The sequence below is a fragment of the Hemitrygon akajei genome, chromosome 5, assembly GCF_048418815.1.
Source record: "Hemitrygon akajei chromosome 5, sHemAka1.3, whole genome shotgun sequence".
NCBI lineage: Eukaryota > Metazoa > Chordata > Chondrichthyes > Myliobatiformes > Dasyatidae > Hemitrygon > Hemitrygon akajei.
In genome coordinates, this window is record NC_133128.1 from 34,838,282 (window position 1) to 34,863,932 (window position 25,651).

At 42.2% G+C, this 25,651-nt stretch overlaps 1 protein-coding gene across 1 annotated transcript; it reads right to left on the reverse strand.

Annotated features, from left to right (window-relative positions):
- Positions 1-256: 256 nt before the first annotated feature.
- LOC140727286 (NXPE family member 3-like) lies at positions 257-25,016 on the reverse strand. The gene is made up of 6 exons (XM_073044547.1): positions 24,860-25,016; positions 21,122-21,298; positions 19,078-19,865; positions 7,221-7,294; positions 2,757-2,966; positions 257-999 (listed from the first exon to the last, which is right to left on the reverse strand). The coding sequence occupies exons 2-6, from the start codon at positions 21,236-21,238 to the stop codon at positions 446-448; spliced, it is 1,743 nt and encodes a 580-aa protein (XP_072900648.1). The 5' UTR covers positions 21,239-21,298; positions 24,860-25,016; the 3' UTR covers positions 257-445.
- Between the last annotated feature and the right edge of the window lie 635 nt (positions 25,017-25,651).

Below are 25,651 nucleotides of genomic sequence, written 5' to 3' on the forward strand. Positions count from 1 at the left end.
TATTGAGTCTATAACCTTGTTCCTGTCTGATCTTGCATGTCTAGCCATCTCTCTTCCTTTCAATCCCTCTGTCCTGCTACTCTGTTTTCCACCACTCTGTCAGTCTACTCTGAATCCTCCCTAGTAGCACTAGCAAACTAGTTCATTAGAACGTGTGAAAACCAAATAATTGCTGAGTCAGAAATCTGAAATTAAAACAGAAAACGTTGGGAATGCACAGCAAACCATTTTTATTTGATGATAAGTGGATAGTCAATGGAAACAATGCCTGCATAATGTATTGAGTTACATACAGAATTCCCACTAATACTGGAACAAAAAAGAACATAGGATTATTTACATATACCAAAACAGTTTGATTGTATCCAGTACATACTCTCTATCTGTGGAAAATCCAAAGATGATTTATCTTAAAGCAAACATTGATATATTCTTCAAATGTCTATCAACCTTTTTCAGACGGGCAGACATATGAAAGAAATACATCCATTTCATTCTTTATAATAAGTTGATGAGGGTGTATGTTATGGGGCAGGTAGTGGGCTATGGTCATTTCCCACGCATCTACAAATGCTACATTCATGCCTGTAAATATCCTCCTCAATACTAAATCAAGCTGATAGGAAAACCAATCACTCTGGCGTAGACTGAAGGATGGTGTAAGGGCCCGTACATTAGCCGTCTTTATTACCACTAATGTATCCGGACTCCTGCCCAAAAGCTGTAGGATTGATCTCCGGATGTACTGCAGCCTCCGAATGTACACTTCTATTGGATAAGAGGCAAAATGGACACATAAGGTAATTGCTATGACTGTATCTTTCCCTCCTCTAACTTCATCTATTTTATTTGAAGTGTACCGCAATAGCTGGCTCCAAATATTGTAGAATTGGATTGGGGGTCCATGGACACGAAATTCCACCATGATGTTGTGCTCCTTGTCTACGGCAAGGAGAGGGCCAGCAATTCCAGAAGAGCCAATGTCAAATACTTTCAGACCTAAAAGGAATAAAATAAATGTAACTTGCTTGGCCATCATTTAGTAAAATGTATACACATGTAAATGGACAACACCCTTGATTTTCAGGCTTACAGCACCAAATAGAATAAATGACTTAACACCTTATCAATGTAATTAAGGAGCTAAGAGATACTAACCTGGCATAGGATCCTTGCCTTTGGTAGTAAGAGACATATAATAATGACAGCTCCCTCCCTTTCCTCAATCTCTTTGTCTCCATTTCTGGAGACAAACTATGAAGTGACATCTTTTATCAACCTACCAAATACAACAGCCGTCTTCACCATACCTCTTCCCACCCTATCTCTTGTAAAAAAAAAAATGCTATGCCCTTTTCTTAATTCCTTTGCCTCCACCACATCTGTTCCCAGGATGCACCTTTTCTCTCCAGGACATCAGAGATGTTTGCCTTCTTCAAAGAACGAGGCTTCCCTTCCTCCACTATTGATGCTGCCCTCACCTGCATCTCCTCCATTTTCCAAACATCTGCACTGCCTCCATCTTCCCACTGCCTTAACAGTGATAGAGTTCCTCTTGCCTTTACCTATCACCCCATGAGACTTCACATTCAACACATCATCCTCCACAACTTCTGGCATCTCTAAACGGATCCTACTACTAAATATATCTTTACCTCTTCCCCACCCCTTCCGCACTACTTTCCTCAGGGATCACTCCCTCCAAGGTCCCCTTGTCCATTCATCTCTCCCCACTAACCACCCTCTTGACACTTTTCCCTGTAAGCAGCCTAAGTGCTACACCTGCCCACTCACCTCCTCCCTCTCCTCCATTTGGCACCCCAAACAGTCCTTCCAGGTGAGGCAACACTTCACCTTCAAATCTACTGTGGTTGTCTATTGTGTGCAATGCTCCCAGTTTGATCCCCTCTACATTGGTGAGATCAGTCGTAAACTGGGGACACATTGTCGAGCATCTCCACTCCATCTGCCAAAAGTGGAACTTACAGTGGCCAAACATTTTAATTTGATTCACATTCCCACTTGGACACGTTGCCAAGATGAGGCCATTCTCAGAATGGAGGAGCAACATCTTACATTCCATTTGGGTAGCCTCCAACCTGATGGCATGAATATTGATATCTCTTTCTGGTAAAAAAACAAAATCCCTCCTCCTTCCCTCTTCCTCTTTTCCCCACTCTGGCCTTATACCTTTTCTCACCTACTTATCACAAAAAACAGAAATAACATATATTAAAAAAGTGAGGTAGTGTTCAAGGGTTCAATGTCCATTTCGGAATTGGGTGGCAGAAGGAAAGAAGCTGTTCCTGAATAGCTGAGTGTGTGCCTTCAGGCTTCTGTACCTGCTTCCTGATGGTAGCAGTGAGGAAAAGGTCATGCCCTGGGTGCTGGAGGACCTTAAGGGCTGCCTCTCTGAGACTCTGCTCAGATTGTCACATGATATTTCAAAGGGAATTCAGAAGGAACTTCTTTGCCAACAGAGTTGTGAAAAATTGGAATGGGGAGTGATTCAAAAAGGTAGAAGATGTGTTGAATGAGGGACTGGACAAACAAGTGAGAGTGAAGGGTGCAAAAGTTTCTGTTGATGGATTTTTGTGAGAGGACACAAGTATGAGTATTATCACCACAGTGAACTGATGGGCTGAATTGCCTGTATCTCTAGCATTTCCTATATAATCTGCCATATCAGAGACCAATCTCAAATATAACATATGCATTCAATGTATTATCCACCAAAAAAAGATAGTCAGATTAACCTGGAAGAAATCGAGTCAAGTATTGAAACCACTGGAGCATTGTGGAATCTCCAATCAGATACATCTTCTTCCCTCGGAGACAGTTCGTAATGTTTACAGCAGTGTCAAAACGACGGATTTTACAGCTTGATGACATCCACTGGTTCTTGTAATAAAAGCCACATGGTGATATCATTGGTTTTCCCCGGACACATTCACGAGGAACTGCAGCTAAGAATAAAGTGAACAGAAGTACAGACATTGTGGTGTAATATACATTGGACTAGTAATGCAACCATAATTGGTTAGTCACAGTTTCAATGGCAGCGACATTTTCCAAGAAGTTTATTTAGCAATTACCACGAAGTTTGGTTTTATTCATTTACTGGTGGTGGGATTCTCTGTGCGGGTGGTATTTATTGCTCACCCACCTTTCACTTGAGATGTTGGTGAAGACCTGGTGATGACACCAAGCTCTTCTTCCATCACTTACATCTCTGGGCCTACTTCTTGGGCAAGGATTCCCCACCCCTTTCTCCTTCTTCAACCCACTTCCTCCTCTTAGACATTCCACTTTGGCATTAGGCACACTTGATTTCCATCTCTAACTGTGTACGTGACATCATCCGTCTTGACTTTACAACTCCATTCACCTACTCAATCCTCATCCCCTCTGAATGTACTGCCCTTCACTCTCCCCTCACCACTGGAGATCTCCCATCTACTGCCATCATAGCTCCCATATCCCACATTGCCCATGTCTACCTCCTATTCAAGATTCATAAACCTAACTGCCCTGTTAAGCCCTTTGACCTTGTCTACTCCAACCCCATTGAACTTGTGTCCACATACATTGATTCCATTTTGTTTCCCTTGGTTCAGTCCCTCCCACCTACATCTGAGACTCTTCACATGATCTTGATCAGTTCCATGTCCCTGACCATATTATTTTCACAAAAGCTGTCCAGTCCCCATTCACTTCCATTCCCTATTAGGAAGGCTCCTAAGCTCACTGCTTCCTTCTGAAAAACAGACCTAATCAGTTTCCCTCCAACACCGCCCTCCTCCACTTGGAGGAACTGGCACTTACCGTCAACAATCTCTCTTTTGGCTCCTCTCACTTTCTCTAAGCCAGCTATGCCTGCCTTTTTGTCAGCTACCTGGACCAGTCCATGTTCCAAGTCTACACCAGCAATGTTCCCTAACTCAATCTGTACTACATTGATGACTGCATTGGTGCTGATCTCATCAATTTCATCAAATTTGCCTCCAACGTCCACACTGCCTTTAAATGTCCATCTTTGACTCCTCTTCCCTCTTTTTTGATCTCTCAGTTTCCATTTCTGGAGACAAATTATCTATTATACAAATCACTGACACTCACATTTATCTTGACTGTACCTCTTTCCACCCTATTACTTGTAAAAATACTGTTCTTTTCTCTCAGTTCCTCTGACTCCTCCACATCTGCTCTCAGATGAGGCTTTCCATTCTAGGACATCAAGATTTGCCTTTTTTTCAGAAAATGGTCTTCCCTTCCACCACTATCAATGCTACATTCACACATTCTCCCATTTCCACACATCTGCTCTTACTTCTTCCGGCTAGTCATAACAGAGATAGGGATCCCCTTGTCCCTGCCTAACACCCCATGAGCCTCTGTATCCAGAACACCATTCTCTGTAACTTCTGACATCTCCAACAGGTCCTCCATCCCCGCCCACTTTCTGCAGTGATTGCTCTCTGTATGAGTTCCTTGTTCACTCAACCCCTCCCCACACATCCCTCTTCTGGTGCTTACATGACAAATGTCAAACCTGCCCTGTACCTCTTCCCTCACCACCAAGGCTCTCAAGAATCCATCCAGGTGAGATGACACTTCACCTGCAATAATGTCCCCCAAGGCATTCTACTAGTATGTGAAGAGCAAGAAGATAAATGTGAGAGAATAGGACCTATCAATTGCGACAGTGGAAAAGTGTGTATGGAACCAGAGGAAACAGCAGAGGTACATAATGAATACTTTACTTCAGGATTCACTATGGAAAAGGATCTTAGTGATTGTAGTGATGACTTGCAGCAGACCGAAAAGCTTGAGCACGTAGGTATTAAGAAAGAGGATGCGCTGGAGCTTTTGGAAAGCAGCAAGTTGGATAAGTCGCCGGGACTGGACAAAATGTACCCCAGGCCTACTGTGGGAGGCGAAGGAGGAGATTTCCAAGCCTCAGGTGATGATCTTTGCATCATCAATGGGGATGGGAGAGGTTCCAGAGGATTGGAGGGTTGTGGATGTTGTTCCTTTATTCAAGAAAGGGAGTAGAGATAGCGCAGGAAATTATTGACCAGTGAGTCTTATCTCAGTGGTTGGTCAGTTGATGTAGAACATCCTGAGAGACAGGATTTATGAAGATTTGGAGAGGTATAATATGATTAGGAGTAGTCATCATAGCTTTGTCAAGGGCAGGTCGTGCCTTACAAGCCTGATTGAATTTTTTGAGGATGTGACTAAGCATATTAATGAAGGAAGAGCAGTAGATGTAGTGTATATGGATTTCAGCAAGGCATTTGATAAGGTACCCCATGCAAGGCTTATTGAGAAAGTAAGGAGGCATGGGATCTAAGGGGACATTGATTTGTGGATCCAGAACTGGCTTGCCCACAGTAGGCAAAGAGTGGTTGTAGACGGGTCATATTCTGCATGGAGGTCGGTCGCCAGTGGAGTGCCTCAGGGATCTGTTCTGAGACCCTTACTCTTTGTGATTTTTATAAATGACCTGGATGAGGAAGTGGAGGGATGGGTTAGTAAGTTTGCTGATGACACAAAAGTTGGTGGTGTTGTGGATAGTGTGGAGGGCTGTCAGAGGTTACAGTGGAACATTGATAGGATGCAAAACTGGGCTGAGAAGTGGCAGATGGAGTTCAGCCCAGATAAGTGTGAAGTGGTTCATTTTGGTAGGCCAAATATGATGGCAGAATATAGTATTAATGGTAAGACTCTTGGCAGTGTGGAGGATCAGAGGGATCTTGGGGTCCAAGTCCATAGAACACTCAAAGCAGCTGCGCAGGTTGAATCTGTGGTTGAGAAGGTGTATGGTGCATTGGCCTTCATCAATCGTGGGACTGGGTTTAGGAGCTGAGATGTAATGTTGCAGCTATATAGGACACTGGTCAGACCCCACTTGGAGTACTGTGCTCAGTTCTGGTTGCCTCACTACAGGAAGGATGTGGATGCAATAGAAAGGGTGCAGAGGAGATTTACAAGGATGTTGCCTGGATTGTGGAGCATGCCTTATGAGAATAGGATGAGTGAACTCAGCCTTTTCTCCCTGGAGTGACGGAGGATGAGAGGTGACCTGATAGAGTTGTACAAGATGATGAGAGGCATTGAACGTATGGATAGTCAGAGGCTTTTTCCCAGGACTGAAATGGTTGCCACTAGAGGACACAGGTTTAAGGTGCTGCGGAGTAGGTACAGAGGAAATGTCAGGGGTAAGTTTTTTACTCAGAGAGTGGTGAGTGCGTGGAATGCACTGCAGGCAATGGTGGTGGAGGCAGATATGATAAGGTCTTTTAAGAGGCTTTTAGATAGATACATGGAGCTTAGTAAAACAGAGGGCTATATGTAAGCCTAGTAATTTCTGAGGTAGGGACATGTTTGGCACAACTTTGTGGGCTGAAGGGCCTGTATTGTGTTGTAGGATTTCTATGATTCTATGTTTCTAATGTCAGGGGTTATCTATGGTAACAGGTGCTCCTGGTGCAGCCTCCTCTATGTTGGTGAGACCCGACATAAATTGGGGGACCATTACACCTCTTTGCTCTGTCCACCACAAAAGGCAGCCATCCACTTCAGTTTGGACTCCCGTTCCCATTCTGACATGACTGCCATGAGGAACCCAACACAGGGTGCAGGAGCATTTCCTCATATTCTGTCTGGGTAGCCTCCAAACTGATATTTCCTTTCTCTTGAATCCAATATTTGGATTTGCAGCATGCTTGATTTTGTCAAAGTGATCAGGTTGAGTCACAAGAAGTGACATTCAAGCTTGCTGTAGAGCACAGAGATGGTCTACATCCATCCATCTCTCACCCTCTTTGTAGCTGCAACAAAGGTTGGGGAAATCTGGCTCTAAATACACAGAGCATAATGTTAAATCCTGGAGTCCAATGAGAAATCAAACTAATCCATCATAAATAATACTAATTAAAATTCTTAAAATACACCCTAATAACCATGACTTTAATATAATTCATGTCGCTGAATGGTTTGTATAGAATGGAAATTTTGCCTCAGTTTAAATCCTATGTGAATTCATGAATATATTTGGCTGGATAATTTGTAAATGCTTTAATCAAGCTGAACATAAAATGCTAATAGAATTCAGGAAATAACTACATGGATATTTATATTTTGTTTGGAATGGCTGAGGACTTGTAGTTCTTAAAAACTATTAACTTAATAGTAATGAATAAAAATAATCTTACGTGCCTGAGGTGAAGGTTTTACAGTTACATAATCTCTGGTACTGGGAAGTAAAGGCTTCTTGAGATTGACTTTACTGTAAATGGAAATATTTCATAGAATAAGTCATTGCATCAATACATAAAGAGAATGCTTACTAGATATAGCTCAAAAACATGTTCGACTATTCTCTTACTTTAAGCTGCAGTGACACTGACAAGGTAGCTGAGGGTTTCTTGTACATCCCCCATAACGAACAACACAGGTCTCATGGTTCGCATCGTGTTGCTTTTAACAGCAATTGTCCAATTTCATGAACTTATCAGGAGATCCAGGTAAATGTCAGTGTTGTAGATGGCACAAATTCAGCACACCAAAAGATGGTGAGTTCCAATCTTTAGGCAAGCGAGTTTTCACCATGAACCCAGTGCAGTTACAAAATGTCTTCACACTAGAATGCCACAGGTACGGGTTCTTGTTATCATAGAAACATAGAAAATAGGTGCAGGAGTAGGCCATTCGGCCCTTCAAGCCTGCACCACCATTCAGTATGATCATGGCTGATCATCCAACTCAGAACCCTGTACCTGCTTTCTCTCCATACCCCCGATCCCTTTAGCCACAAGGGCCATATCTAACTTCCTCTTAAATGTAGCCAATGAACTGGCCTCAACTGTTTCCTGTGGCAGAGAATTCCACAGATTCACCACTCTCTGTGTGAAGAAGTTTTTCCTCTTCTCGGTCCTAAAAGGCTTCCCCTTTAACCTTAAACTGTGATCCCTCATTTTGGACTCCCCCAACATGGGAAACAATCTTCCTGCATCTAGCCTGTCCAATCCCTTTACAATTTTATACGTTTCAATAAGATCCCCCCTCAATCTTCTAAATTCCAGCGAGTATAAGCCTAGTCGATCCAATCTTTCTTCATATGAAAGTCCTGCCATCCCAGGAATCAATCTGGTGAACCTTCTTTGTACTCCCTCTATGGCAAGAATGAGTTTGCTCAGATTAGGGGACCAAAACTGCAGACAATACTCCAGCTGTGGTCTCACCAAGGCCTTGTACAACTGCAGTAGAACCTCCCTGCTCCTGTACTTGAATGCTCTTGCTATGAATGCCAACATACCATTTGCCTTTTTCACTGCCTGCTGTACCTGCATGCCCACTTTCAATGACTGGTGTACAATGACACCCAGGTCTCGTTGCACCTCCCCTTTTCCTAATCGGCCACGATTCAGATAACAATCTGTTTTCCTGTTCTTGCAACCGAAGTGGATAACCTCACATTTATCCACATTAAATTGCATCTGCCATGAGTTTGCTCACTCACCTAACCTATCCAAGTCACCCTGCATCCTCTTAGCATCCTCCTCACAGCTAACACTGCCGCCCAGCTTCGTGTCATCCGCAAACTTGGAGATGTGGCATTTAATTCCCTCGTCTAAATCATTAATATATATTGTAAACAACTGAGGTCCCAGCACTGAGCCTTGCGGTACCCCACTAGTCACCGCCTACCAATCTGAAAAGGTCCTGTTTATTCCCACTCTTTGCTTCCTGTTTGCCAACCAATTCTCTATCCACATGAATACCATTCCCCCAATAGCATGTGCTTTAAGTTTGCACACTAATCTCCTGTATAGAACCTTGTCAAAAGCCTTTTGAAAATCTAAATATACCACAACCACTGGTTCTCCCCTATCCACTCTACTAGTTACATCCTCAAAAAATTCTATAAGATTCGTCAGACATGATTTTCCTTTCACAAATCCATGCTGTCTTTGTCCGATGATTTCACCTCTTTCCAAATGTGCTGTTATCTCATCTTTGACAACCGACTCTAGCATTTTCCCCACCACCGATGTCAGGCTAATCGGTTTATAATTCCCTGGTTTCTTTCTCCCTCCTTTTTTAAAAAGTGGGGTTACATTAGCCACCCTCCAATCCTCAGGAACTAATCCAGAATCTAAGGAGTTTTGAAGAATTATCACTAATGCATCCACTATTTCTTGGGCTACTTCCTTAAGCATTCTGGGATGTAGACCATCTGGCCCTGGGGATTTATCTGCCTTTAATCCCTTCAATTTACCTAACAGCACTTCCCTTCTAACATGTATTTCTCTCAGTTCCTCCATCTCACTAGACCTTCGGTCCCCTACTATTTCCGGAAGATTATTTATGTCCTCCTTAGTGAAGACAGAACCAAAGTAGTTATTCATTTGGTCTGCCATGTCCTTGTTCCCCATGATCAATTCACCTGTTTCTGACTGTAAGGGACCTACATTTGTCTTAGCCAATCTTTGTCTTTTCACATATCTATAAAAGCTTTTACAGTCAGTTTTTATGTTCTCTGCCAGCTTTATCTCATAGTCTTTTTTCCCTTTCCTAATTAAGCCCTTTGTCCTCCTCTGCTGGACTCTGAATTTCTCCCAGTCCTCAGGTGTGCCACTTTTTCTAGCTAATTTGTATGTTTTTTCCTTGGACTTGATACTATCCTTAATTTTCCGTGTCAGCCAGAGGTGCACTACCTTCCCTGGTTTATTCTTTTGCCAAACTGGGATGAACACTTGTTGTAGTTCATCCATGTGATCTTTAAATGCTTGCCATTGCATATCGACCATCAACCCTTTATGTATCATTTGCCAGTCTATCTTAGCTAATACCTCATACCTCAAACCTTTAAAGGTCTCATACCTTTAAAGTTACCCTTCTTTAAGTTCAGAACCTTTGTTTCTGAATTAACTATGTCACTCACCATCTTAATGAAGAATTCCACCATATTATGGTCACTCTTACCCAAGGTTGCTAACAAGATTGCTAACTAATCCTTCCTCATTGCTCAATACCTAATCTAGAATGACCAGCTCTCTAGTTGGTTCCTTGACATGTTGGTTCAGAAAATCATCCCGTATACATTCCAAGAAATCCTCTTCCTCAGCACCCTTACCAATTTGGTTCATCCAATCTATGTGTAGATTGAAGTCACGCATTGTAACTACTGTTCCTTTATTGCATGCATTTCTAATTTCCAGTTTAATGCCATCCCCAACCTCAGTACTACTGTTATCAAAACAAGCTATATCCATACGGGCTACTTGAAAGACTTATTCAGTAAATTCCCTATCTATGCTTTAGCCACCAGCCCAGCAATATTCTCACTTTAATGATACTGTATATCCAAATTCTTTTTGACATTTTTGTACCATTACTCTTTTAGGCAGTGCATTAAAGCCATTCTGCAAGTAAATATTTTTCTCAATGTATTTGTGGCTTTTTTGCCAGTTGTTTTGAACCTTCACATTCCATTGCCAATTCCTCAACAAAGGCAAACTTTTCTTCTCATTTAATCTGTAAAATGCTTATTTTTCTATCATCTCTACTAATTCCTAGCTGCACCCTCTCCTGTCACTGTCTCTCTGGGTACATAATGTGGCTCACATGGCTTTGAAGCAGCAAACCCTTGAGCCCAGAATTGGACTTGGTTCTTCAGTTGAGGCCAAAATCATAATTTATGAAAATATTAGTTGAACTTCTTTTATTTTTATGCCTAGGATTATCTTTGTCCATTGAACATTTTTCTCAACGTGACCTGCCACTTTTAGATTCTAAGTCCAGTTAATGGGCCGACAGTTGAATGGGGCAGCCCCTTATTTGGGACAGCTCTTTAAGAACAAAAATTAACCAAGAAAGTAGCTGGGATTCCCTTTGTTTATTTGGGACACTCTGCCACTTAACTGGGACAGGAAATTGTTGCTGAACAGGTTACAACTAGTGTCAGTAGTGTGCACTTGTTCACTGTTACACCAGTGAACAGTTTTTAAATAGCATCAGTTGCGAATGCTTGTGTTATGTTATGCATTTGTGCCGATGTATCCCAATTCTAAAAGCAGTGATTTTTGATACTTCTGCCTTTAAAAAAAAATTAAGATCCTTGCCAAGGTGCAGAAAGGCAATCCACTATCCACTATCCACACTAGGTATCTGTGCTGATTTTGTTCATTTACGGTCAATCAAAAGAACACAGCAGCATACACTGGATGAATTCCTCTGTCAATAATTGTTAGGAACTGATACAGCATAGTTTCATTGTGTAGTAGTGTTGGTAGCATTCTAATTTGTTCTATATATTTTTTAAATATATAATTGTTACTCAGTTATACCTTTTCAAATATTTCCATGAAACTTCAGCAAATTAACTATATAACCAAATCCACTGTATAAGCAAGGGTCTGGCTTTTCCTGTGGATTTCTAAAATTGTACCACATTCCGTAAATATAATCTCTTTCAATACTTATTTCCAATGTACAATTACCTGCATGATGTTTTATCAACTTTGTTCCTGAAATTTCACTTAATCATTTTCTATTGTTGTTCCCTTGTGTTCTCTTTAATTACTGTTACTGTTTGCACGTACTGTTTACTGTATGCAATTCACAAATGCAGTATAATCATGCTCACTCCCTCTATGAACAACATTACATACAATTGAAGACGTCAATAATCAGCAACAGATGGTGTCCTTCAGACTTGCAGATGGATGAATTGCTGAAAGTTAATCCAGTTAAAAAGTATACTTATCGATTACCTCCTTCATAGTCAATCCTCGCTCACTTCCACAGCCTCCAGGCACATCTTCCCACTTTTATCTCTAATAGGTCCTACCGTCACTCCTGTCATCCTTTGTTCTTCACATAATTGAAGAATACCTTGGGGTTTTCCTATACCCTACTAGCCAAGGCCTTCTCATGCCCCCTTCTTGCTCTTCTCAGCCCCTTCTTAAGCTCCTTTCTTGCTACCCTATATTCCTCAATAGACCCATCTGATCCTTGCTTCCTAAACCTCATGTATGCTGCCTTCTTCCACCTGACTAGATTTTCCACTTCACTTGTCACCCATGGTTCCTTCACCCTACCATTCTTTATCTTTCTCACCGGGACAAATTTATCCCTAACATCCTGCAAAAGATCCTTAAACATCGACCACATGTCCATAGTACATTTCCCTGCAAAAATATCATCCCAGTTCACACCCGCAAGTTCTAGCCTTATAGCCTCATAATTTGCCCTTCCCCAATTAAAAATTTTCCTGTCCTCTCTGATTCTATCCTTTTCCATGATAATGCTAAAGGTCAGGGAGCGGTGATCACTGTCCCCCAGATGCTCACCCACTGACAGATCTGTGACCTGACCCGGTTCGTTACCTAATACTAGATCTCGTATGGCATTCCCCCTAGTCGGCCTGTCAACATACTGTGACAGGAATCCATCCTGGACACACTTAACAAACTCTGCCCCATCTAAACCCTTGGAACTAATCAAGTGCCAATCAATATTAAGGAAGTTAAAGTCACCCATGATAACAACCCTGTTATTTTTGCACCTTTCCAAATTCTGCCTCCCAATCTGTTCCTTGGTATCTCTGCTGTTACCAAGGGGCCTATAGAATACCACCAGTAGAGTAACTGCTCCCTTCCTGTTCCTGAATTCCACCCATACTGACGCAAAAGAGGATCCTGCTACATTATCCACCCTTTCTGCAGCTGTAATAGTATCCCTGACCAGTAATGCCACCCCTCCTCCTCCTTTTCTCCCCTCTCTATCCCTTTTAAAGCACTGAAATCCAGGAATATTGAGAATCCATTCCTGCCCTGGTGCCAGTCAAGTCTCTGTACTGGCCACTACATCATAATTCCATGCATGTATCCAAGGTCTCAGTTCATTACCTTTGTTCCTGATGCTTCTTGCATTGAAGTACACGCACTTTAGCCCTTCTACCTTACTACCTTTATACCCTTTATACTGCTGCTCTTTCCTCAAAGCCTCTCTATATGTTAGATCTGGCTTTACTCCATGCACTTCTTTCACTGTTCTATCGCTCTGTGTCCCATCCCCCTTGCAAATTAGTTTAAACCCTCCCAAACCATGCTAGCAAACCTACCAGCAAGGAAAATGCTCCCCCTCGAGTTCAGGTGCAACCCATCCAATCTGTACAGGTCCCACCTTCCCTAGAAGAGATCCCAATGGTCCATAAATCTAAAACTTTGCCCCCTGCACCAACTCCTCAGCCACTCATTCAGCTGCCATCTCCTCCAATTCTTACCATCACTATCACATAGCACTGGCAGCAATCCTGAGAACGCCACCCTTGAGGTCCTGTTCCCAAATCTGACACTTCAGGAACTCATCACTCTTCCTGCCTATGTCATTGGTCCCAACATGTATCACAACTTCTGGTTGCTTTCCCTCTCGTACCAGGGTGTCATGCACCCCATCAGAGACATCCCAGACCCTGGCACCCGGGAGGCAACAAACCATGCGGGTTTCCTTCTCACATCCACAAAATCTCCTGTCTGCTCCACTGACTATAGAGTCTGCAATGACGACAGCTCTCCTCTTCTCCGTCCCACCCTTCTGGGGTCAGACTCAGTGCCAGAGGACCTGCCACCGTGGCTCACACCTGGTTAGTTGTCCTCACCAACAGTATCCAGGACAGTAAACTTATTATTCAGGGGAATGTCTACAGGGGTGCTCTGCACTACCTGTCTACTCTCCTTCACTTTACCCCCTCGGACTGTCACCCAATGACCTGCTTCCGGCAGCCTAGGTGTGACTACCTCCCTGTAGCTCTCATCTATGACTGCCTCATTCTCCCTTATGAGTCGAAGGTCATCTAGCTGCTGCTCCAGATTCCTCACACGGTCTTCCAGATTGCCCAGCCGCAAGCACTTCTGGCAGATGTGACTCTGCGGGAGAGGGGAGTTCCCCCAGGACTGCCACATCTCACAGGAGAGGCACATCACCGTCTCAGGGGGCATTGCAAAGACTAACTGGGAACAAGCTCGTCCTCCGCCTCTTCTCATCAAAGCCTCAAATCTCCACTCCTTCACTGGCCGCTTTCCACAGGCTGCTCCGTTTCAGGTAACCCTCTATTTATTTATTTGAGCTTTTCAAACTGCTTGGTCACCTGACCTCGATTGCCCAATCAGCTGCTTTCTGCTGAGTCTGAGCTATTCAAATCTTGATTTTCTCATCAACGGCTTTCGGTGATCTTTTTCAAATATACAGCAGGCTCAAAGGGCGAGTAGCCAGCTTTTGCTCTGAATTTAACTTTAGTCTTAACATGAGAAAGTCTGAAGGATCTCTGCTCGAAATGTCGACTGCTTATTTACTTCCATAGATGCTGCCTGACCTGCTGAGTTCTTCTAGCATTTTGAAAGTCTTGATTTGTCTTTTAGACTGTTTGTAAATAAGTCTAAACAGCTTACAAGAAACAATCTGAAATAACATTGCCTGCTCTAGAGTTCTGCCATCTTAAACCAGTACAATCCATCCAGACAATGATTATTTGTATTTTGCTCTGTCACATTTGGTGTGTGCATGTTCCTCGTGAGGTTCAAAAAATCTGAGTGACTGTAGAAGTTAGGGAAGGAAGTAAGCTCATGCATGATTGTTCTGAGCTGAGATATTAAACACTGGCCCTTACAGTCAGAGCATACAAAACTTATTACCCTGCACCTTTTCAAGAATTTCCGAATTCCAGTACACCCTATTTAAAATCATAAAAGTTTAATTGCCTAGTGGCAACGGAAACTCTATCACCCATGATCTAAGGACTGTGGTTGTGGTACACTTTAGGTGCAGAATGTTAATTTGACCTAGGTAGATTACACTAATAAACACTTCTGAGTGAGGCTACCAGCCACTTCCATGTGCAATCCATGTTTATGCTTCCACCCTTTCCTGACTAGATATTTTCAAGACTTACTGGTCAAGCACTTTCTAAAGGTCTCTGGCTGTGTTACAGGGTGTATTTTGTCCTGCATTTACCAATGAATGCCTCAAAGGTGACATCACTGGAGGCTTTATCAAAATAATGACTGAGCACTCAAGTGGGTCAGGCACTTTGCGGCAGAAGGCAAAGATGTGCCCATTGTAGGAGCCATATATCAATCCCCTATCTGCATTGAATTCTGTGTTGCACATTTACTATGTTTATTATGGTAACTGGTCATGTGAGTGGGGTGAATAAGTTCAGTATCCTTGCTTGTTTTGCGGCAGTTTGTAGCTTGGGACTGGTGGATCTATATCTTTTGCTGATCACCCGATATCACTGTGATAATGCTGAATAATGCTTAATTATGCTTAACTTACACTCAGGTATGCTTAAGTCTCATCTTTTTAAAATTATGTTTGCTATTTGCAAATTAAGGATTAAATGAAGGATTTCACTATTGTAACTGGGAGCAGGTCATGCAAGTATAACAAATCCCTAGTGGTCAGAAGTAGTAGCAATTATTTTTGTTTTAGTTTTGGTTTAGGTTTTCTGATACATTTCTAACAGAAAAATAATTTTCAACAGTTATACCAAATAAGCATCAGCATTCAGATGTATCCAAGAAGTTAGGATCACTACAGCCTGGAACAGCTTATGGCAAGTAATGAACTTTTGTTGATATATGCTGTGTGTTTGGATTTGAAACACTGTTTCGAATGGCCAGTGTTGCCTGTCCAGTTGGACTAAATAAAGTTGTAAACTGTGTAGTGGTGTTTGTATGAAGAGTTCGATCACTTGGTTCAGTTGAAAAGTTGAAGAATTGAATTGCTTCCATTGTTGAAAAGCTGAATTGAATTTGATGTTGTTTTGTCTGGTTTGCACACTTGGAAAACAACATGAGCCCAGCTGGAAGCAGTGTCCTTGAAGCCAAGACTAAGAGAAATTAAACAAACTCACGATGTTGAAGGTCAATTTGTTGGAGGAAATGAGAATATTTACAAAGCCTCAGGACAGGCTGTGACCATGTATACGATTGAATTCAGCACACCTAAAGTGTGTGCAGCATATTACCATGCATCTGACACCACATTTGTGCACATTCAAATGGAGGCTGATTTAGCTGAGTGATACGCAAGACAGCAAATATTGAGAGATAAGCACTCTCTGGAAGAACAGGTGGAACAGCTTTAAAGAAATATGGAGCAGCTTAAATTGCAGGAAGAAATAGCAGCCAAGATGGTCAAAGTGCTAAGGGCTTCAAGTGCTAAACATGCTCCAACAGAACAGCTCTATGGTGATAGTCCCGCTAGTGACATGGAGCGGAAAAAGTCCAACTTACTTGATACTAATGCGGATACATCTGAAGAACAAATGTCTATGAGTCATGAGTTTGAGTCCCAAAGGGTAGTTCAGTGTGTTCACACTCAGCCTGCAGCAAGGAGATACTCTGAACCTATGCCATGTCCAATAACACAATGTGCTTTGAGGGCATTGATTTACAGTGTGAAGAAACTTGTGTTTGAGATGATAAAGGTCTAACTCCCACACTGGAGGTCATAAGAACCCGAAAGGAAATAACAAGTTTTATGATACAACTTATTGCATTCATTTATCATATTTGTGAGGGCTTTCAAGAATAACATTGAAGGCAAGTCTGATAATTTTGGTGACTATCTCTATTTTCTCCAACAGTCTGCTGGAGGTTATCCTGGAAAACTTGTCCGAAGTTGCCAAGGATTTGTCGGGAAAGGTCAACTAAGGTGGCAGGCAGGTAGGTCTCCGGCTCAGCAGTAAACCCGATGACTAGATGAAGTGAGGGTCATGAGTGGAGAGCCAGGGGTAACACAACATAAGAGGAGTGTTGGGTCAGTCAATCAGGAGGTATTGGGTGGACTTAGGATGCTCTCCAATGTCTGCAGGAGCTCGTACTATAGTGCAGGAACAAAGGACTGGAGGGAGCTTAACATTTAGAACGTCCCTTGTCTCTTCCTGGTGGTTCAATCTTCCTAGATGCAGGAGGCATTTGATGCATGAGTGATTGGCAGTACCACAGTAAGTGCTCAATTTGTTTCTCTGCTGATGCTCACGCTCTTGGTGGTTGGGTGGGGGGGTAAGGTTTAAGGGAGCTCTCCCTAACTACCTGGTTTCTGGAGGCATTGGTAAAGAAGGTCCTGCAGCCTGAAATGGTTCTGGGAATGGAACTGAGATTCTAGCTGATTATCTGCAGAGTTGCTTCATAAGACACTTTGTCAATTAGAAGAGGCAGAGTGATGAGGCGTTTGATGTTAGTGGGCATTTCCTGGGTAGAAAGATTTTCTTTCAAGTGCTCTGAGAGGCTGTGATGGTAGTGCGCCAGCATCGCTTCTGCATTCCAGCCGCACTCTGCCATGAGGTTCCGAAATTCCACAGAACTGAGCGTGAGTATTGGTGCATGCGAAGCATCCAACCAGTACCTCATGGATGGTTGAAAATCCAGCGCATCTCAGGTTGTGAAATCTTCACATGCATTGCGAACGGGGGTTTTATTGTCCCAATTCACAGCAGTGCAGGTCAGAGCTCACCTAAACATGAGAGAAACACAAGGGCAGTCTTGGCTCAGTCTGTAACATACAGAGATGGCCGGAGCTTGAAATGCAAGGCCAGCTGGGACAGGAAGTGGCAGCTTGGCACTGGGGATCAGTTTGAAGTGTTCAGGCACCGGAATCAGGGAGGAGGTTGAGTGTCGTGGGATTGCTGTACTGAAATGGAGAATTATAGTGTTAATAGCTTCCTGCTACTTCAGGATTGTGTGTGCCTGTCGACAGACTACTTTCTTTAGGATAGCAAGCTCTGCAGGTCAATCACTGGTTCACTCATCTGTCAGAAAACATACAGGAGTCTTGACCCAAATGCAAAGCAGCAGAGATGACCTAGCAGTGGGCGATAACTTTTCCTGCAAAATAACAAGCTATGAGGGGCCGCAAAAAAAGAGAGATCCCATACTTAACACAAGAAGGCAACAAGGTTACAGTGACTAGGAGTAGCTGGTTGTGATTGGCTGATCGATGGGTGAGTAAGGACTGTGGATGAGAGTTTAAATAGGCTGCAGGTGATGAGTTGGAAATGTGTAGCAGGTGACTCCTGTTAGCTGGGTGGTGACTTGGAGATGCAGGCTTTCATCTAGGTTAAATCTTTGAGAATCAATTAGTCAGAGTCATAGAAAAGTACAGCACAAAAACAGGCCCTTTGGCCCATCTGGCCTATGCTGAGCCATTTAAACTGTCTACTTCCATTGACCTGCACTGGGACCACAGTCCTCCATACCTCTACCTTCCATGTATCTATCCAAGCTTCTCTTAAACATTGAAATCGAGCTTGCATGCAATACTTGCACTGACAACTTGTTCCACATTCTCATGACCTTCGGAGAGAAGGTCCCCTTAAATTTTCACCTTTCACCCCTAACCCATGATCTCTAGTTATTATCCCACCCAACTTCAGTGAAAAAAGCCTGCTAGCATTTATCCTAACAATACCCCTTATAATTTTATATATCCCCATCAAATTTCCAAACGTTCCAAGAAATAAAGTGCTAAGCTATTCAATCTTTCCATATAACTCAGATCCGCTAAACTCGGCAACATTCTTGTAAATTTTCTCTGTACTCTTTCAATCTTATTTACATCTTTCCTATAGGTAGGTGACCAAAACTGCAAATGTACTCCAAATTAGGCCTCACCAACATCTTATACAACTTTAACATAGCACCAATACTTTGTACTCAATACTACAATTTATGAAGACCAATATACCAAAAGTTTACCTTACCTGTAAACACCTGTGACAGCACTTCCAAAGAACTATTGACCTGTATTTCCAGATCCTTTTGTTCTACTGTACACCTCAGTGCTCTACCCTTCTCTGTGCAAGACTTACCCTCGATGGTCCTACCAAAGTGCAACAACTTGTACTTGTCTGCATTAAATTACATTTGCCATTTTCAGCACATTTATCCACTGATCCAGATTATACACGACCAAAAAGAAAAATTGGCAGCATAGCAATCTTGCTACAGTTTTGCTAAATCAAGAAACTAAGTTATAATTGAAAGGAAATAAATAACATACCTTTGGAAAAATTTAATATCTTCCCCTTTCACATTCAGTTTTGCATATCCTGCTCTGTCATAGTTGACACGAGAAGAGCAAGGAAGCTTTTTTGGTTTATAACAGAACCAAGGCTCTCCAGTCCTGAGGTCAGTAAAGTTACAAAGTGGTTTAGTCTGAGGTAAAAATGCATTGCATATTGTAGTCTCTGAAATAGCCCCATATTTGAAGTGACTTCTCAAAAGCACTCTAAATGGCTGTTCTTCACGAAGTCTCCAAAGTACCTGGATCCCTTCACTGGGATGAACCAGTGAAACAGACACTTGGACTTTTCCTGGCCAGAATAAAGTAAAATTGATGTGATAAGTTCCATTTTGGTGATCTATAACCATTCCTGCTGAACCGGCTTTCAACTCTGGAGTGTGGATCCGGGCTTGGAGATAGTCACCCCCGTATTGCTTCGGATTTCCTTCAAAATCATACATACGCACCATCACCTGTAGCTGATCTCCAACATAGAAAGTCTTTCCAGAATTCAAAATAACAAAACGTGTAAGTGATGGGTTGCTGCTTTTCCGGAAAGGTACACTGGAGTTTGAAGGCTTTGGCCACTCAATCATTTTCAATACAGCTGCACCTTCTGATCTTTCCTCAGGGGTAAAGCTGTGACTCTGGTAGCCGTACTGCAACATCTTGTGTGTCCAATCAGGCTTCAGCACTTCCATGTCTTGCTGTATTGTGGAATAATTCTTTAGAGGTGGATACCTGCTCCATTGGGAGTCTGATTGAGAAAGTGAATGTATATCTGACTGTGGAAAGAAAAATAATTCAGTATTGAATATTTTATGTTGGCATCTGAGATTAGGGAGTCAGTTCATTCCTAGAAGATCTATCTGTCAACTACAAGGGAATTCAGAGAGACTATCCAGAGCTATGAATCCCACTGTCTTCTCGATGAAGTCACATTGAGATCTGAGAAGAACAGGGTTACTGAAGTTGTACCTTCTTTTGAGGATTGCAGCATCCATAAGAAACACCCATCTCAAGTAACGTGGTACTTCTGAAAACTTATCAGACTGAAGGTGCCCCAGAGTGAGTTCCTGTCTGGGTAAAGGTATTACAGAATTCCAGAGTTGGTGAGAGAAAAGAAAACCATCTACTCAGTGCTTCTATACTTGATCACCGCCCAATAACTTCTGTTGTATGGCAAAAGTAAAAAACAACATGGTGGGGATTTATCATGACACCACGTTATTGGTCAAGTGACCTGAAAGTATAGTCAAGGTTACACAGTGGGAAATAATTTAGTCAAAGTATCAGAAACCACAGGGTATCTACTGAGCTGTTCATCAAAATTAGTTTTCCTACATCATTTGTAAACTTAACTATTCAAAGTGTTTCCTGAACAATAAATTGAGCAACTTATTCCCAGTCTGAAATATCTAAGAACACCAAATACTTAACCCCTGTGAGTAATAATAGCAGAAATGTAGACAACAGAAGGCAAACTGGCAGACTGAATCTATGTGCTGAAAAGCTACCACTACCTCTGTTCTTCAACATTGAAGTCATGTAATAGAGGAGGATATCAGAATGAAATTGTGTTATTTAAGAGATTTAAAACTGGATAATCTTAGTACAATAAAATTAGCTCACTTGCTCTTAGTTGCTAAACCAAAGGACATGGGGACCATGAATCAAAATGCCTGCTTCCCACTAATACTTTAACACTCAGCAGGAAGACGTATCCTCACTACCCAGATCCCAATGCGACATTGAAGTGGTGGTGTCATGCCTACATTTGAAATGTAATTAAAAAGGAATGCAGTAAAAGGACATGACATTCTCATACATCTCCAAAAGAGCATCTGGCCCCTCTCCCTGCTCTCATAAACCACCAAGGTGAACAGGGAGAAACACAGCTCCTGCTCAAAATGGCTACAACAGAACTATGAACAATCTGATCCTTTCCTCTTGGATCTGGTGTTAAAAAGAAAAGCTTTTAAATATTGTTTCTTCATGCTCAGTTTACTTGATCGATTTTTCAGAATACCATTTTACACACCTTGATGAGCTGAAAGTTTATAATTACCACAAGCAGTGTCAGCGATACCAGAAACATGTAAAGGAGCTGCTTGGAATTGAAGTAAAGAGGCACTTTGATTTTACATTGGTCTTTCATATTGGAAGGTTGCTGTGCTCCCTTGCCCGTCAGTCTGTTTAAAACTTCTTTTCAGCAAATCTGAAATTTAAATGATTCAAATAAATTTAAGACAAACAATTTTAACCTGACAGCTTTGATGTCAAAGTAAGTTTATTATCAAAGTACATGCATGCCCCCATATACTACCTTGTGATTCATTTTCTTGCAGGCATTTAAAGGAAAACAAAGAAATACATTAGAATTTATGGAAAACTATACATAAACAAAGACTGACAACAACCAATGGGCAAAAGAAGACAAATTGTGCAAATACAAAACTATAATACTGAGAACGTGAGGTGTAGTGTCCTTGAAAGTGAGTCTGCAGGTTGTCGAATCAGTTCAGCATTGAGGTGAATGAAGTTATCCATAGTGGTTCAAGAACCTGATGATTGTAGGCCAATAACTGTTTCTGAACCTGGTGGTGTGGGACCCAAGGGTCCTGTACCTCCTGCTCAATGGTAATAATAAGAAAAGTGCATAGCCTTGATGGTGGAGGAACCTGATGATGGATGCCGCTTTCTTCCATTCCACTCCATTCAAAGAGAAAACTTTGACCATATTTTCCAGAGATCCAAATAAGGTTCTTCTGGAGGACTGGAATCTGGTTACCATCTAAAGGAATTTCCATGGTAATTCTGCTAATTTTCCATCAATCAAGGTAGTATGGATAAAAGCAAACACAATATATGAGGAAAAAGTATAGCTGAAAAAATTTGGCAGCTGAAAAATTTGGCCTGTCCCCTAAAACCCTCACTAATTTTTATAGATGCACCATAGAAAGCATTCTTCTAGGGTGCATCACAACCTGATATGGAAGTTGTTCTGTCCAAGACCGGAAGAAGCTGTAGAAGATCGTGAACATAGCCCAGCACATCACACAAACCAATCTTCCATCCTTGGACTCACTTTACAACAGATGCTGTTGGCGCAGTGCTGCCAGGATAATCAAGGACACGACCCACCAAGCCAACACACTTTTTGTCCCTCTTCCCTCCGGGAGAAGGTTCAAGAGCTTGAAGATTCATACGGCCAGATTTGGGAACAGCTTCTTTCCAACTGTGATAAGACTGCTGAAAGGATCCTGACCCGGATCTGGGCCGTACTTTCCAAATATCCGGACCTGACTTGCACTACCTTACTTTCCCTTTTCTATTTTCTAATTATGATTTATAATTTAAATTTTTATTATATTTACTTTGATTTGTACTCCAGGGAGTGCAAAGCGCAGAATCAAATATCGCTGTGATGATTGTACACTCTAGTATCAATTCTTTGGTGACAGTAAAGTAAAGGAGAGTCTTCAAAAGGCAATGGTACAGCAGTGGGACATGATGGTGGGGATATGTTTTTAACTATGAATATGTTTATATCTTCAAATATCTCACAATTCATAAGTCGGTAGAGTAATAGGCTTTCTTCCTTGCTAGAACTATGGGAATGGGTTGATAAAGTGAGCTAATTATTTTTCAGTGGGGTGAATGTGGTGGTAGAGACTAGGATGCTACTGTGGACCTGGATAGAAATTGGGAAAAGAAAGGGGTTAGGAGGAGGTGTGGCTTGGTAACAGAAAAACATGAAGTGACACTGGCACACATAAAATGCGGAAGCAACACAGCAAGTCAGGCATCATCTACAGTATGGAGAGGAATGGGCTGAGATCGGCCATCAGGACTGGAGAGGAAGCGGAGAGAATCCAGATTAGTAAGTTAGTGGGAAGGGGAGGAGTACAATCTGGTAGGCGATGGGTGAGACCAGTGAGGGGAATTAAGTGAAAAGCTGGGCAGTGATAGGTGGAAGATGCAGAGGGTCGAGGAAGAAGCTTGATAGGAGAGGACAGTGGAGTAAGGGTGGGGGGGGGGTGTACAACTGGAGGGAAGACTTCGGCAGTTCATGAGGATTAGAGAGAACAGATGAGGTGAAAGGGCTACCAGAATAAGGGAGATAAAAGAGGGGAATAAAAACCGGGGAATCATGGTGAAGTTTGAGAAATCGATGTTGTTGTTTACCCTGGAGTTTGAGTTGTAGCTCCTGCAGCTTCGTTTGGCCACATCATGGTAGGAGTTCATGGGCCAACATGCTGGAATGGAAATAGCAGTGTCAAATTCAAATGGGTGGTCACTGGGATTTGGGGAGGACAGAACAAATGTGCTTGTTGAAGCAGTCTCCCAATCTGCGTTAGGTCTCGTCGGTGTACAGGAGGTTACACCCGATACAATAAATGACCACAACAAATTCAAAGGTGAAGAGTTGCCTCACCTAGATGGGCTCTAATTGGTAGTGAGGGAAGAGGTGTAGGGGCAAGTGTAGCTTTTGTCATGGTTGCAGGGATAAGTGCCGGGATGGAGGTCAATGGAGAGCAACAAGTAGACAAGGAATTCATACAGAGAGTGTTTTCTGTGGGAAGTAGGGGAGGGGGTAATGGGGTAGGAGAGAGAGTTGTGCCTGGTAGTAGGATCCTATTAGGTATTGTAGAATTTGCAGAGAATGATGTGCTGGATACGGAGGCATGTGGGGTGTTACTGAATGTGAGGACAAGGGAAACCCTATCCTTGTTATGACAAGTTGTGGAATGGATGGAGTCAGACACAGGTGATATCAGAGATATGGGTGAGGGCGGCATTGATAGTGGAGTGGTGGAAGGGAAGCCCCATTTTCTGATAACCGACAACTCCTTGATATTCTAGAACAGATGTGATAGAGGCAGAGTTACTGAGAAAAGGGATCAGCAATTTTTCAGGTGACAGGGAGGGAAGAGGTATAGTCAAGATAACTGTGAGAGTCCGTGAATTTGTAAAGGATGTCCATAGATAGTCTGTCTCTGGAGAAGGAGAACAAAAGATCAGGAAAGAAGAGAGATGTGTCACAGATGAACCAAGTAAATTTGAGGGTGGGGTAGCATCTGTGGAGGAAAATGGACACCCGAATCGTCGACTGCCATTTCTCTCCGCAGATCCGGCATGTTTTTGTTGCAAAATAGATGTGCTATTCCCTCGATACCCTGAGCTGCGAAGAATTGCGAAACATTTTCGTTCGTTAATATATTCCGATGACTAGCTGGCAGTGTCGAAAGACAGCAATTCAAATCAGACTTCACGCGAAAAAAAAAGGATAGTCCCCACTTTTCCCCTCTATTTCTCCCTGGATACATAAACACTAAAAGAAGCGCTGTATAAATTACAATTTGAATGACTTTTTTAAAAAATGTCTTGTATGTAGTATTGTGCTGTAACTATAAGTTTCCGTAGAAACTATGGCCACAGAACATGTACTTCATGTTTCCGCGGGAGCTGTTGCTTCTGTCGAGCTTTGCAGTTTATTCGTGTGTTACAAAATGTAAAGGTACAGTCCCCGAGCACAAGAGACCCAAGAAAGATTCCCAACGGATCTTCAATTTTCATTCGACATTTGGCGTCATGCAAAAAAAAAACAAACTACGATCTACCCGGAGATTCAAAAGTATCTGAAATATATTTTTATTATCGTCTCCCACATCAGTTTGCTGCTGAGAGATTAAACCGGCAGCTTTCATTAGGACTTTTCTTTCGGATACATTACAAAAATGTTAGAATAAAGGAATAAAAATCGATGTTGAATTACCTGCGATTTGGATTTGTTTCCCTCGGACTATAAAATAGGGTGGCGTCGCCGGATTACACTTCGCTCCTCTAGTAAAGTTGGCAACGATCGAACCATCAGGAAAATAGTAATACTCTCCTCGGCGCTTCAACGGCCAAAGTTTGCAACATTATCGACCACTCCCTGTAACGAGCCTCTTGTCACCAAACAGGCGAGTTCAGTGACAATCTCGAGAACATCTCCAGATAATCTACAGATGATGAAATTCACTGAGTTCACAAAGAACAAATTGACTCCAGTAATTTAGTTTATAATGTAGTACATAATTTGTCATATCTGAAATACTCTGGTTGTTTATAATAGTCTCAGACTTCGTACCGTGTTGCAATAATATGATAATAGCCGAATTTTAAAGCAACAGTAACCCTTCATAGGATTGTAAAATTATTCGGTGAAACGGCTTTTGTTGTTTGTTGTCAATGGGCAGCGTCTAGTGACATTGTGCCTTGAACGACTATGAGCAAATTCTGGACTCCACAAAAGGCAGTCGGAAAAACAGCGAATAAATTTAAAACACAATAGATACTGTAAATGCCAGAAACACGCACAAAATGCTGGAGGAACTGGGCAAGTCGGGCAGCATCTATGGAAGGAATAAACTCCTTTATCAACCACATCAACCATAGCCTACCGGTCAACCTCGCTGCTTTGCAATTCGCCTATGGGAGAAACAGGTCAACGGCAGATGCCATCTCTCTGGCACTACATTCCTCCTTGGAACACCTGGAGAATAAAGACGCATATGTAAGGCTC